Genomic DNA, 15,789 nt, shown 5'->3' on the forward strand with positions numbered 1-15,789 from the left:
ATATAAGATCACCTGGTTCGGGGTTATTGGCTAGGACTTTTAAAAGGCGTTGGAACAGGGGACAGACGCCACTGACACCGCATTGGAGGTATTTTTACAGTACGATCTCCGGATCCAGAACGTTCCTGTTTGTTATGCAATGTGTGCGTTTCATTGTTGACACGATTTCACCGGGCCCTTGGGAGTTGTGTACACAGCAAGCTTGCCTGTAACAGCACCCCAGACTCTGAAACTACAACCATACACCCTTTCTTTATTCCCTTTTACCGCCCATGCCTTTGAAATAATATTTTTCCATAGAGAAAGCTCCCTAAATTATATCCGCTTCTCTAGTTAAAACACTTTTTCTTATTTAAGAAGTTTACTTTTTAGGGACTACAAGTTTCTTGGAAAATTCTCCTTACTCAAGTTTACACTGTGCTCTAAGTAAGTGTTAAAATATAAATGATAACCGAAACCACCCATTGCCGTCGAGTACTCTGTAATAAAGTTTCCGAGCCGGAAACACTCTTTTATTTGGGGGGGGGGGGAGTGTATCCTAGCCCTGTTTTCTCCTACCCCCCACCCCGTTTTCTCCTACCTGTGGCCACCTATCTCCCTCCTCCCCCATCTCCTGCTTTTTCTTTCTTTTTGATGATTCCTGGTTTAGGAATGAACAATAATATGGGCAAAAGCCCTTGGTCTAGTCCCTGCACATAGCAGGTGCTCAATAAATGCTCCTTCCCTGCTCCCCCACCGGGGGGCGTGAGGGCTGACCTCGGGGTACTGGGGTGGGGGGTTCTGGAAGTTCGCGCGGAAGACAGGTTAGGAGCCCCTGTGGGACAGCAGGATGGGCGGAGGAAGCAGTGGGGTCGTGCTCTTTCTCTCGCCTCGGCCCCATCGCCCCAAGCGCCGATTCCTGCTGTCCACCCGTGGTGGGTCCCCCGCCACCGAGCGGAGGGGGCGGGTCCTCGCGTGCCAGACACGCCCCAGCCGGGTTTATAATTGGCCCGGCGCGCGCTGCCAGAGCTGCGGCCGCTCCCTCGCCCGGTGGAGAGTCGGGGTGCGCCCTCCGCGCCAGGACGCACGGCACTGCGGCCGGACCTGCCCGCTCGCCCTCGCGCTCTCACTCCCTCACGTGCGCTCACGCTCCCTCCGCAGCTCGCCTGCAGGCTCCCTCGCTCGCCCTGCGGAGGCGGAGACGGCGCCGGCGAGGACGCCGAGGGGACCCGCCGAGCTTCCCATGGCTGACCTGAGCTTCATCGAAGATTCCGTCGCCTTCCCCGAGAAGGAAGAGGATGAGGAGGAAGAGGAGGAGGGTGTGGAGTGGGGCTACGAGGAAGGTAACCGGCCGTGGGTCGGCTGTCCGGGGCCCCAGAGGCTGTGCGCCGCGTGGGTCTCCCCGCGAACGTGGGCTCTGCGCTCTGCCCGCGTGGCGCGCTCGGAGCACCCCCGGGTCCCTTCTTTTCCACGTGTTTCTCCACAGCTTTCCGACTCTCCCGGTCCGTTCTGGCGCGGAAGGCTTTCCGGGGAGGGCGGGCATCCCGCCGCCGCCGCCGCCGCGACTCCGGTGCGGGGCTGGCTTCCCTCGGGGCAGCGGGTCGCACCTGCCGCCTTCCGGAGGGCGAGCCTTAATGCAGGGGCTCTGCCGTTTCAGATGCACGACGACCCCGAGCTCTGTCCTCTGAGTAGCCGGGGAAAGCATTTTACTTACATTTTACTCAACATCTTGATAGTACAGTGCTAGCAGTGGGTGGTGGAGTGAAACTCTTCGTTTCTGCTTGCCGTGAGGACTCTGAGGACACAGTATTTCTGACTCTGCTCTTGTCCTGAAGGACAGTAGTAACGCTCAGCTCTTTCTAAAACATGCCGTAGATTTCAGACTGAACCAGTGGGCTTGGCAAAGAGGTTGACTTTTAAAAAAATTTAGTGTCCCGACCATTAGGGCTGATGTTAACTACATAAAAAAACTACATCATTGAAACAAATATAGAACTTAGAATTTTAATTATAAAAAGTATGGAGTTTATGTATATATTTTAATATGGACACTTCAAAATATTCTTATTTGCATTTATGAAAAGTAGAGTTTATTCACTGACATGAAATGTAGTTTTTGGCTCTCACCCAGAGTGTTTAAAGTATTTCCCAAGTACTGAACACAGTTAAACTAATGAGCAGAGGAAACTTTTATGGTGTTACTTGTTTCTCATCATTGAAAGGAGCCCTGGTGGAGCAGTGGTTAAGAGCTTGGCTGCTGACCAGTAAAGGTCGGCAGTTCGAATCCATCAGCAGCTCCGTGGAAACCTTGTTGGGCAGTTCAACTCTGTGCTGTAGGGTGGCTATGAATCGGAATCAGCTCAACAACAATGGGTTTGGCTTGGTTTTTGGTTTTAATCATTTAAAAATGACATATTTCGTTGAGTCATAAGTTATTACATCTGTGTGGGCAAGTAAAAAATATGCTATTTTGTTCATCCAGGGTTTCGTATGCGATGTTTCATAATATTATTGCATTTGAAATATGAATGCAAAAATACACGTACACCTTGCATATGTCATCTTCATAGAGCTGGTAGTCATGACCCTCTTAAAGCCAAGGGACACTGACTGGATCATAGACCTTCTACGTAGGCAGGCAGATTTTATTTGGCAGTGTCCTGGTTTTTATGGTAAGTTTTGCTGTAACTTATTTTACTTTAGTCTGTTCTTAATTTTGCCCATAGGTGTTGAGTGGGGCTTGGTGTTTCCCGATGCTAATGGTGAATATCAGTCTCCTATTAACCTGAACTCAAGAGAAGCCAGATACGACCCCTCACTGCTCGATGTCCGCCTCTCTCCAAATTACGTGGTTTGCCGAGACTGTGAAGTCACCAATGATGGACATACCATTCAAGTGATCCTGAAATCAAAATCAGGTATTTGAAAAGATGCTCTTGCATGCTCTTCTAAACTAGAAGTCATGGTGGAGCTATTGAACTCTCATTGTTTAGCCTGTATGATCTAAAAGGTCAAAGTAACATAGCTCTGTTTTATATCAATACGTTTATATATTACAAGGACCCCTGGTGGTGCAGAGGTTAAGAACTCAACTGCTAACCAAAAGATGGACAGTTTGAACCCACCAGCCGCTCCTTGGAAGCCCTATGGGGCAGTTCTGCTCTTTCCTATAGGGTTGTTATGAATCGAAATTGACTGGATGGCAGAGGGCTTTTGGTTTGTATGTATTATAAAATGCATTTTTTAAATTATTTTCAGAAATATTTTTAAAAGGGTAAAAGGATGAAATTGTGAAGATGTCAGCTTGGTTCTTGTATGACATTACTGGAACAACCTTAGTTTGGTTAATTTACACTTTATGAAATCTGAGGAAGGTATATCCAGGAGTACCTAACTGCATTTTGTCCTAAAGTTTTTGCTAGCTTAAGTTATTTAAGTAATTACAATTCTCTGATTTACTACTTAATTTGTAAAACTAAATTTTAGGATTTATCGACATAACCTGGCATCCAAGTTAAACCCTTCGAATTATTTTTTTCTGCTGTATTAATGAGGAGGATTTTAGCAAGCAGCAATCAAGAACACCTGGCATCTCAGCAAAAGATTTAAGTGGAAGAGCCCTTGCTTTTATTACTAAAAAGCAAACAACAACAACAACAACAACAAAAAAGCCTTTCTTAATCTATTTGAGATGGATCTAGAATATTTTAAGGAAAAGGTGCTGGGTAATGACTATGGAAATAGGTTGTTGTTTTAAATGTAGGGGAGAGAAAAGCAAAATTTTTAAATTAGCATTAATGTCATGCTTTTCATAATGAATAATAACTCCCTCTTGGAAAAAAATATAGAATTAGAGCATGTTGAAATATTAGGAAGCGCTTGGTAAACAGAAACTGAATGTACTCAAATTAATTTTGAATCGATAAAGTCGATTTTTCAAATCATAAAATCTTTAGGTTTATTATTAGTGCAGGTATTGATTTCCAGCTATGGCTATTTTCTTCATCATGAATGTTTCTGAGCCTTAATTTAGAATCCGTGGGATAGTTGCAGAGTCACGTAGTATTCCCTGTTGTTATGTCAGGGTATGGGCATTGCCCAGAACTGATCCTGGCTTTGGTACTCACTTGGTCAAAGGGGACAGCTTCAGATATAAATGTGACCTTCAATCAGACGTTTTTTGTTTTTCTGTATTATGTATATATGTCTGCATCTATATAAAAATATTTTAAGATAATCCATGTGTATTAGTATGTTGACATGCTTTTGTCCTTCTGGAAATAAATGTTTGTATAGCCATACAACAAAAATGCATTTCATGCCAGGCTCTGTGAGTGTTGGTTACATACGAATGGATAAGATGGTTCTTGAAGAGTCATAATCTAGTGAAAAAACAAGTCTTTAAAGAATTGATCTGTCAGTTTGTTGTGCCGTGGTGGCTTGCATGTTGCTGTGTTGCTGGAAGGTATGCTACCAGTATTTCAAGTATCAGCAGGGTCACCCATGGGGGACAAGTTTCAGCGGAGCTTCCAGACTCAGTCAGACTAAGAAGAAAGGCATGGTGATCTGATTCTGAAAAGTAGCCGAAAAAACCCCATGTATCACAAGAGAATATTGTCCTATATAGTGCTGGAAGGTGAGCTCCGTAGGTTGGAAGGCATCCAGGATACACAGTCCCCGACAGTGGACTCAAGCATACCAGTAGTCGTGAAGGTGGTGAAGGAACGTGCAACATTTTGTTCTGTTGTACATAAGGTGGCCATGGGTTGCAGCTCACTCAAGAGCAGTTAACAAGGACGTAATACAGTATTAATGGAAACAGAGAGGAATGATGTTAAGTAAACTACTGTCAATTAAAATAGTGTATGTCCCGTCCTGCTCTAAGATCAAATATACTTCATCAAATTGAATTTTACATTTTCTTCTGGTGCCTTTCCAAACTTCACAGTTTTCCTTGTTTCCTACCTCCACCCAGTATTGAGACCATCAAACATGTACTCTTGCAAGGCCTCGACCCACTAACTGTGCGGTATGTTTCTTTCTCATCTAGCTATTTTGTGCCCTTTTACTCTCCTCCATCCTCCAGCCCTGACCACTGGGAAGAACTGTCTCTTTCTTTTAGATCTAATTTGGATGCACATGATCTGAACCCCAGACTCCCTGCCTCCTGGGAGACCTTGCTCCTTGGAATGGCCCATCTCCTTTCTGGCACTGTAATGATTTCTTCTTCTTTGTTTCCTCCCTCTCAACATTTCTTCATATTTAAAAATGTAACAAAAATACCCTGTCTTTACCACTTTATTTTGGGAGAAGTTTAAGCTTCTCAAAGGAAGAGCCTGCAAACCTTAATACCCTATCATTAATTTATTTAGTTAATTAAAATTCTATCTTTATCAAAATAGAATATAAACATGGTTTAAAGAGTTTAAAAGTACTGTTTTTGTCCTGTCTCTGGTTGTATCCCACCCCTTCCCACCTACAACTTCTGTTCCCTAGTGAGGACTGCTTTCAACTCGTCTAGCTGCTTGTTCTGTTGCCACCTCCCTGTTTCTTAATAAAATGTTTATACTGTCATTCCGTGATATTTAAGGTGTCTCTGAACTCCCTGCTGTGGAAGATGAGGCTCGTTCTCCTGTTACGCTCTCATGCTCCAGTGTTGCTCCACCGTCTTCTCCATCCACTTAAATTATAATTTTGATTTGAATTAATATTCAGTGTTTTATTACTATGACTATGAATATTGTTTCCAGATGAATATCCTATTTCTGTTTTTGAACGTTTTTTTTTTGAGTAAATAATTGCCATGTATCTTTTCCTTTCTTTTATTATGGTAAAATAGACATAACAAAAAATTTACCATTTTAACCGTTTTTGAGTGTGCACATTACCGTCATCAGCGGTAAGTACATTCATAATGTGTAGCCATTGCTACTATCAATTTCCAAATCTTTTTTTATAATCCCAAACAGACACTCTAGCAATTAAGCAGTAACTCCTCATTCCCCTGCCTCCAGCCACGGGTAACCACTAATCTACCCTGTGTCTCCATGCATCTGCCTGTTCTAGATATTTCACGTAAGTGGAGTCATACAATAGTTGTCCTTTTGTGTCTGGCTTATTTCACTTAAAGGAGCCCTTGAGGCACAGTGGTTAAAGCACTTCGCTGCTAACTGAAAGGTCAGCGGTTCGAACCCCCCAGTTGCTTCACAGGAGAAAGATGTGGCAGTCTGCTTCTGTCAAGATTTACAGCCTTGGAAACCCTGTGGGGCAGTTCTCCCCAGTCCTGTAGGGTTGCTCTGAGTTGAAATCCACTCAAGAGTAGTGGGTTTTGGTATTTCATACATGATGAACATGTAGTTTTGTGATTTTAGATTATATTATCTATCATGAGTTCATTTCTACACCCTGTAACAGATGGCGGATCTTCTCTCAAACATATGAAGTAGTTCTTCCTTCTAGTCCATCCTTGTTCCCCTTGGAGACCTCTCGCCCACTGTTCTGCTTACCCTTTGGGCCTACTCAGCATCCTCCCGGATCCCTTCGCTGTAAGCCTGGGACATCATTTGCTCTTCTCCTGTGTTGAGTCCCATGTTTCTCGGATGCCATGCCATCCTTGTCATGGTTGCTCCCTCATTTCAGGGAGTTTCAGTTTCTTAGTTTATTCTCTTCCAGTAACTTCCTGAAAGAAGGGACACATGATAGATAAATGTGATGAAACCCTGTGTGTCTGCAAGTATAATAAAGATACTTTACTATAAATTTTTTTTTTTTTATTATAAATTTGCCTGGAAATAGCCGTCCAGGTTGGAAGTATTTTCCCTCTGAAACTTGATGTCATTGTTGCATTGCCTTCTAGCTTCCAGTGTTAGGGTTGAAAGATCTAGTGCCATTCAACTTCTCAGCCCCTTTTGGGTGACCTTTTCCTTTTTCCCTCTTTGGGAGCTTTTAGAATTTTCTCTTTACTGCTGCTGTTTTGAAATTTCGCAGCCGTATGCATTGGTGTGGTTCTTTTTTCATTTTTTTTTTGCTGGGGGTTTAGTGGGCCTGTTTAATCAGGATAATCATGTCTTTTGTTTCTTAGAAGTTTTCTTGTATTATTTCACTGATAAGTTTTCTGTGTTTTTTTTTTTTTAACTCAGAAACCCCTACGCTTTCTTTATTTTTTTTTCTTATACTTTCTGATAAATTTCTGCAACTTACATCTTGCAGTCTTCTTACTAAATTTTTAACTTCTGTCTCCCATATTTTAGTTTCTTTAATTGTGCTTACTCTAGGAATTTTTTTAATTTAAAAATCCACATCCATTATTTGTTTCTTGAATGTGGTATATTTCTTTATTGGTTTTGTCTTGTTGTTGTTATTCTCTTCATCATCTCCGTTCTGGGTTCCTTCTTTTTGTTTTGGCCTCTCTCTCTTGTAATGGAAGTTCTCCTCAGGTGTCTGGTGAACTTTGGCTCTTCATATTTACAAATGGATCTAAAAAGCAGATTAGAAGCTCTGTGTGCATGGGCAGGTTTTGAGGTCTGGTTGCCTTCACAGTAATGTGATCAGGCTATGGCCTGGCCATTTTGTTGGAGGAGTCTGTAGGCTTTATCAAATTCTTTAAAATTTGCCCATCTGTTTTTTTTTTTTTTTTCCCTGGGGTGTGGGGTTGGTGCCTGGTGGTTCATTCCGAGTTACCAGCTTTCAGGTCACTGACACAGGCAGGAGGATTTCACCATTTGAATTGTCTACTTTCATTTAACCTTCTGCCAGAATGCATGAAAGGCAGGAGCCTGGCTGCAGGTGATGAGACTGAGAGCCATAATCACTCCTTTTAAAGACTTTAAGCCGGTTTTCTTGCTCTCAGGTTCCCGCTGTTTACCTCCACATTCAGAAGCATCTGAAGTCTCCACCTGCTCGCCTTCCCCTAGTTCTGTGGTGGGGGCTGGCCTGCTGCTTGTTGCTGCTGCCCGCCCCTTCCTCTAGTTACTTAGCTTCCAGCTGACTGTTTTGCTGAGTCAGCTACCACTCTTGGTCAGCTTTCCAGCTCCCGGCGTTTTTTTTTTTTTTTGGCATCTCTCTTCTGTTATCTCCACTGCTGTTCGTTTTGTCCTTGTAAATTTGTGCGCCTTTCTTTCTTCAGTGATGATTCAGAAAGGAGAAGAGATAAATGTTTGAGTGTAACCCTCCTTGTCTGACTGCAAGTACCCCCTCAAATGCAGGATACTATATATTTAAATTAAAAAAAAAATCATAGAATAAGCACAATGTTTTAGAATTTAGAGCTGACTTCTACACCCACCACTTCACTATACTTGAGGTCTTACTGACGCTGCCAGTGGCCTTGGCTTCTTTCTTTTTTGATTCCTTTATATTATTTATATTGAAAAAGAATTTCCAACAAGGGTTACAACAGTTGTAGTATAATTTAAATGCTTATATTTATCAAATTGATGTTCGGAACATAATCCAAAGGCTATAGTTCATATATATAATTTCATTTGGAGCTATTTCCTTAAATTTAAATTAGAGGCATTTCATAAGTCCCCCCCAACAACCCCGGCCTCTCCTGGAACTTCTCAGACCAAGGTCCACGATGATCTTCTCGTCCCCCAAATCCAGTGGACACTTTTAAATTCTGACAGCAATTTAACTCTGTTGCATTTTAAATGAAACTTTCCGGAAACTTTCTTCCTTTGGTCTCTTCTGACTACCTTTTTTCTGCCAGTTGTTCCTATGTGCTGCCGCCATCCTTAATTAACGGAGTTTCTCAGGGTTTCCTCTTTCAGCTCTTCTCCTCCTGTACTGCAAACGCCCTATAAGCAGCACTCCGATACAGAATATGTGTTACCATGTTCCATGATGTGTTTTTCAATAAGACAGCAAATGAGTTTTGGGAAGAGGCATAGAGTCCTGGGTGGAACAAGTGCCTGGAGGGCAGCTAGTCTGGCCTCCTATCCCAGACCCTGTGGCTGGGCAGCCCCAGCCTGAACAGCTCAGGGCCAGGAAATACGTCCCTCACTGAAGAAGTACATTTTGAGCAATTCCAAAAGTCAAAAAGTTGTGTAATCTCCATTGTTTCTGTTTTGGAACTCTGGATCTCCACAGAACAAATATAACTGTACTTGTACATGACGTCCTTCAAAGCATTGCATACAGTTAGCACCGCACACAGTTGCCATTTTTCTTGCCAGACATATTTAGGTCCTTCACCTGTTCCTCATGTGATAATTATTCATCTACCAACAGTTGTTTATTGATCATTTGCTACAGGAGTTATGAGCGTACTTGTTTCCGAGAGCCGGGCAGGTACTATAAATGAGGGCAGCCAGGAGAGCGAAGCAGTACAAATAGCTGCTGATCCTCAACTTTATCTGTAGTATTGGGAGTAGTAGGAACTGGTGGGGACTGTGGCAAATCGGCAAACTAGAGAGAGCACTCTTAGCTTGCCAGGTGTTTAATGTGTCTGGAGAATCTGGAGATGTGGACCTCTGTACCAAACAGATACGTTCTTTGGCTTCATCAAGCTCACAGGTACAGTTGGCAATGTTTGTTTTACCTCATGCAAGGTGCTATATGCTTTGGATAAAGTAATATAAATCATATCCACAGTTTACCTTCAAGGAGGTTAAAATGATAGGTGGTGAAAGATACGTGTAGAAGTAGTATTTGGGGTGATCCTTGAAGGCGGGTAACACTGTATATGGGGAGAACGGGGGAGGTGGGGAAGAGGGGGCAACATGCAAAAAGACATGGACTTGGGACAAAGTAGAGCTCATACTAGAAGAGGCAAATCCTTTAGCACATCTGGAAGAGAAGATTCATGGTGGGGGCAGCTAATGGAAAATACAGTAGAGAAGGTATGTTGGAGCTCATTCATGAAGGACCTTGAACTGAGTCTAAAGAGTATAAATTTCTGTTCCTGTAGGATAGAGTAATAATTGTTGTTGTTGTTCGTTGCCGCTGAGTCTGCGTTGACTCACGGCAACCTTACATATAACAGAATGAAGTGTCGCCCCATCCTGCGCCATCTTCTTGATGGTTGCTTTGTTTGAGTTCATTGTTGTGGCTGTTGTATCTGTCCATCTCATGGAGGATTTCCCTCATTTTCAGTGACCTTCTACTTTAGTAAATATGATGTCCTTTTCTGGTGATTGCTCTTTCCTGATGATGTGTCCAAAGTAAGTGAGCCTAAGCCTCACCCCATCCTTGCTTCTGAGGAGCATTCTGGTTGTATTTTTTCTAAGACTGATTTGTTCCTTCTTTCTCTTCTAGTAGTCCATGATATATTCAATAGTCTTCACCAGCATCACAGTTTGAGTGCATCACTTCTTCTTCCTTTTTCATTTTCTAGCTTTAGCATGTATATGAGACAATGGGAAAGGCCATGGCTCAGGTCAGTTGCACCTTAGTAACCGAAGTGACATTTTTGCTTTTTAAAACTTTAAAGAGGTCTTTTGCAACAGAAATGGTTTGTGCTCCTCTGCTAACCTAAAAGTTGGTGTGAACCCACCCAGCAGAAGTAATGCCTCCTGATCTGCTTCCATAAAGATGAAAACCCAATGGAATAGTTCACCTCTGTAACACACGGGGTCACCATGAGTCAGCATTGACTCCAGTGGCAATGGGTTGGTTATTTTTTTTGCTGCAGGTTTTCTTTCAATGCAATAGTCATTTGATTTATTGACTGTGCTTCTGTGGACATTGGTTGTTGATCCAAAGTAATAATTATATCGTGTTGCTTTGAGAGAATTAACCTGATGGCACTGAATAAGATGAAATCTGGGGGAGGTTAGAAGCCAGTTAGATGGTTATTGCAAGAAACTGGATTAACAAAGACTGCAGCAATGGCAGTGGAAAGGAAGGGATGACACACAAGATATTTAAATTAAGTCCATGGTACTTAAGTGATTGGTTGTGTGGAACAAGAGACGGGAGAGGGATTGTTGAAGGAACTGCCAGTTTCAAGCCTCTGTGCTGGATCCCATTTTGGGTTTCGTCACCATGCTTCTCCCCTGCTCCGGGCCTGTTTCCAGTTGGTAGAGTCCCTCCTAACGTGGAGTCGAGCCAAGTGTAGCATTCTGGGTGAGACTTGACCAGGGTGGAGACTGCTGGGCCTTTTTATCTCCTGGAGGATGGAGAATTTTATTAAGGCTGCCACGTGTATCATTTAATTTCTTTGTAGAACAAATGAATGACTGTGCCGCAGGTATCTTCACATCTTTGATGTACACAGACAAATTAAAATTGAACATAAAGAGTAGCTTATGTGGGAAAATACAATTTTAGGTTTCTAGGCTGAGCGGTTTGATACTTCGGTAGTGAATAATGTAGGACTGTCCCCCCACCCCCCCACCCCAGGCCTGTGCAGTCAGATGTCATTGTTACCCCATCTTCTGCAAGCAGCACATCTAGGGTGATGACATGGTACACGGTTCACTGGGATGGGACGAATTTCTAATCAGGTTAGGTCATTTGTGCCCTTCACTGTAACTTATTATAGGAACTTTAATTAGAAATTTTTACCTCTGGGTCTTCTGTAATTCTCACTCTTAATTTTAGGGTAGATTATATTATTGTCATTAGTAATTAAAAAAAAATGCCATTTTTTAAATGATGTTTCTTAGCAACCTTGCTGATTTAAAAAGAAAATTATCAAAGACACCTTTAAAAAATTATTTTCACTAAAAAAGAGACTCCATGTCGTTTATTTGCATGACACGTCAGGGTTGAATTTCTTTATAATCATATTTATTGTTTGCTGACCTTGGGGGCTTGAATTACCCAGACAGTTGCTTTCGTCTTGTTTCACTTTGCTTAGGTAGCCCCAGCTTAACTGGTTGGCTGTGTTGATGTTATCCATAACTCTTAAGAGCTCAATATGTTTACTCTTAAATAAGAAATAAAGCCGTAGATTAAAAGCCAAAGGTGGTGAGAAATATTGGTCTTTGCTTTTAAGGCATCAGTTGTTCAGCAAGAACTAATTTACGTTTTATGAACCATTTGGGATTCTTTAAAAGTTAATCTGAGCTTATAAACTCATTGGACCTACTAAGGGTGGACCATTTGGGTTCTTTTGGATCCCTTAGGGGACATTTCAGGGACCTGTTAGCCTTGGTCTTCATCCATGTGGGAGGCAGGCTCTGGAAGGCTCTGCCCCCTGGCCTCTCCATCTCTTACCTGGACCATTACAGCCACTTTCTAACCGGTTAGTTTTGTCCTTTCCTTGTCTACCATCTATGCAGATGATGGAATAACATTTTAAAATGCAAATATGATCATGTTCAACCAGCTTCCATCCAGTTGATTCTGGCTCATGGTGACCCCAAGTGTGTTGGAATAGAACTGTGCTCTGTAGGGTTGTCAGTGGTTAATTTTTCAGAAGTAGATCACCAGGCCTTTCTTCTGAGGTCTCTGAGTGGACTTGAATCCCTGACTTTTTGGGTAGCAGCCAGGGACTCCTGTGATCATGTTACCCTCTTCCTTAAAAGCCTTCAGTGTTCCCTGGAGGACCCATTCCAGCTTTCAGGCATGGGCTCCAAGCTACGATGCTCACATCTCGAGGCCTGCGTTTGGCCATTGGTGACCTCTGACTTCACTATCTTCCTCTGGCTGTTCCCTCTGCCTGCAGTGAGTTTTTTTCCACATTTTCTCTTAGCTCACTCTGGGAAACTCAGCTATCATCTACTTGGGAAATTCCTCCCTGACCTCTGACCCCCCAGGTCTCCAGCTTGGCCCTTTCTGTGTGCTCCTTTTGTGTGTACACCCGCTGCTGCCCCTGAAGCCCTCCATTTAGAGGGTTAGGTTTTAGTCCTTCAGGCACTGAGCGCCCAGTGCAGAGACTATCCTTCTCACCTTTTGTATTCGATGGACGTTGCTGGAATGAATTTTGAAGCTTGTTTACTGCATTCAGAGAAATGAGAGGAACCAGACCTTAGCCGATAGCATTTGAACAGGAAAATGCCACTTGCGCAGAAGATTGTAGGTAGTTCAGGTAAGTTTGGTGTTTTTGCTGTTAGCTGCCGTGGAGTCAGCCCTGACTCATGGTGACCCCATGAATAGTGGAAGGAGACACTGCCCGGACCTGCACAATCCACATGAGTGGTTGTGGATCTGACCTTTGTGACCCATAGGGTTTTCACTGGTTGATTTTTGGATGTAGATAACCGTCCTTTCTTCCTAGTCTGTCTTAAGCTGGAAGCTCCACCGAAACTGTTGAGCATCAGAACACAAGCCTCCACTGACAGATGGGAGGTGCTGAGCTTGAGGTGCACTGACTGGGAATCGAACCTGGGTCTCCCACGTGGAAGGTATATACATCAACTTTTTGTGGGGTTGCCAAATTTTGTAGAAGCTTCTGCAGGCAAGCACTTTATCTGTCTCATAAGCATAATGACCGAGCCTATTAAATAGCATAAAATAAAATAAAGGCAGTAACAGTGGAATCCGTTTGTTCTATATTCTTTTACAAGTTTGCTCTTCCAAGGAAATGCAGCCTGACATCAGTATGAGTTTCATGCTTGTCATTTTATTGAATGTAATGCCATCATAACCAATAAACCTGCCATGTAGTGGCCAAATATCACTGCAAAATTTGATATTCATACATATGTAAAGGCAATACTCATTTTGGTATGACTGATTTCCTTGTATAAAAAAAGATAAGCTGTAAAAACAGAATGATGCCTTAAGAGGATGTTGCCAAGTGGGTAAAACAGCTGCTATTTTAGTCTGTAAACACAGTCATTCTTGGGGATTAATGCTCTCACCTGGCATCTCATAAAACACCGAGCTCAGTATTTTGCCGTTTTGTTTATGGCTTTGTACAACCACATGATTCTAGTGTGGTTTGATTTTGGATTATGTGTCTGTAGCAAAAACGAAAGGTGCCTGAGCTGATTCCTGGCTGTGCGACACCTTTTGTCCTCGTTTCTTAGAGGGCCAGCCCTGAGAGAATGCCTCCCTTCTTTGGGTTCACTCTCAGCCTGACAGAATGAAAGATGCACGAGACCAGGGCTTTTTGTCTTTTCTTTCAAAGTCAGTGTATCCCAAGCACTTAATACAGTGCCTGGTACAATGTAGGTGCTGGAAAAGTGCTTGTTGAAGGTGGGAATAAATCAACACCATGAGCCTTGAACTTCTTCCTGTCCAAACAGTTTGAATTTTCAGGGGCATTTAAAATACAAGCCTTATCAAGAATTTTAAATTAAAGGCTTCGTTTCTGCTAAAGAAGACTTGAAGACTGGAGAAACCCTGAGAATATGGCCCCCAGACCCCGTTATAATTCGGTACTGAAGTTGCTCCTGAGGTTTACCCTTCAGCCAAAGATTACACAGGCCCGTAGAACAGCAGCCCAGGGGCAAGGACGAGAAGGCAGGAGGGGACAGGAAAGCTGGTAAAGGGGAACCCAAGGTTGAAAAGAGGAGAGTGTTGACATGTCGTGGGAGTGGCAACCAATGTCACAAAACAATATGTGTTAATTGTTTAGCAAGAAACTAATCTGCCCATTAAACCCCATCTAAAATACAAAAAAAAAAAAAAAAAGAGAATGTAAGCAGGCGGGGAAACTATATTAATGGAAACAGACCAACCAGAATGGCAATAATGGGAATGTTCATACATTGTGAAGAATGTAGCCAATGTCATTGGACAATTTCTATAGAAATCATTGAATGGGAACCTAAACTTCTGTGTAAATCTCCACCCCAAACAATAAAATATTAAAAAAAAAATATTGGGCATCTGTCAGGTGGGGGATATATTTTTGAAGGATGGGTCTCTTTGTGGTCCCCTGAAGTCACTGTCAAGACCAGCCCTATCACCCATTTCCCTAAGAAAAACCAGTAGACTGTTTTATGCTGTTCAGAACGTCTCTGTGTGTTCTTAGTATATATGATGAAGGGGTTTTGGGGGAAGATCTTTTCCATTTTACATGTGCTTCATTTCGCTGTATTCCTCTTACTTCTTTCCTTAGCAGTGCAGAGCCCTGGTAATGTAGTGGCTAAGAGGTTGGCTGCTAACCAAAGGGTCGGCAGTTCGAATCCATCAGCTGCTCCCTGGAAACTGTGTGGGACGTTTCTACTCTCTCCTATAGGGCTGCTATGAGTCAGCATCGACTTGAGGCAACGAGATTTTCTTTTTTTTTTTTTTGATAATGTGGTGCTAGTGCCTCCTGTGAGACCATTTTATCCCCGTCTTCTAAAAGCAGAGTGCTACAGAACTCACACCGAAGTCTGTGCAGACAGTGAGGGGCGTGCCCTGTGGCTCGGAGGGTGCAGGCAGGGTGCGGCACCAGACCCAGTGGAAGCTTTTCCTCTTTTTTTCCTTTTGGCGTGGGAGGTAGGTGAGGTACCCAGTGGGCAGATGCAAGGTCTCCTTCTTGGTTTTCCTTAAGACCAAGTTTGGATAGCCCCAGGGAAGGATGAGTTGTGAGTTTACCCAGAAACTGTGGTAGTCTGGTTGAAATAAAAACATTTTTTACATTCTGAAATCCACAGAATGGATTGTTAGGGAAGAAGAAGAGAGAATGAGCCTGTGGAGAAGCTGTGAATACCCGTAAACCTTTTGATCCATGTATTTACATTTTTGGGGGGGGTGGGGTGGAAGGGGGAGGAAATAGGATGAGATATAATACTCCAAAGAGGGATTTCAGGCTAGAATTCCTCATTTTGTAGTTCATGCTCACAGGTACTGAAATCTGGGTTTCCCATTCTTACCTCACGGCTGGGACGTGGGTCAGAAGATTCGAGTTTTTGGCTGCGTGCTGGCACTGGCTTCTCAGCCCCCTCAGCTTCATTGTTCTTCTCTCTCGGTGGGGTTGATGGTGTC

At 43.0% G+C, this 15,789-nt stretch overlaps 1 protein-coding gene across 3 annotated transcripts in view; it reads left to right on the forward strand.

The window, feature by feature from the left end:
- Positions 1–1,020: 1,020 nt before the first annotated feature.
- Positions 1,021–15,789, forward strand: part of CA8 (carbonic anhydrase 8) — a 212,285-nt gene continuing 197,516 nt past the window's right edge. For all 3 annotated transcript variants that reach the window (XM_049853867.1, XM_049853866.1, XM_049853868.1), the window contains exons 1-2: positions 1,021–1,322; positions 2,706–2,897. In XM_049853867.1, the coding sequence (XP_049709824.1) occupies positions 1,223–1,322; positions 2,706–2,897 (292 nt within the window). In that variant the 5' untranslated portion in view covers positions 1,021–1,222. The remainder of the gene's footprint in view (positions 1,323–2,705; positions 2,898–15,789) is intronic.

Source organism: Elephas maximus, chromosome 15 (assembly GCF_024166365.1).
Source record: "Elephas maximus indicus isolate mEleMax1 chromosome 15, mEleMax1 primary haplotype, whole genome shotgun sequence".
In the NCBI taxonomy this organism is placed as follows: domain Eukaryota; kingdom Metazoa; phylum Chordata; class Mammalia; order Proboscidea; family Elephantidae; genus Elephas; species Elephas maximus.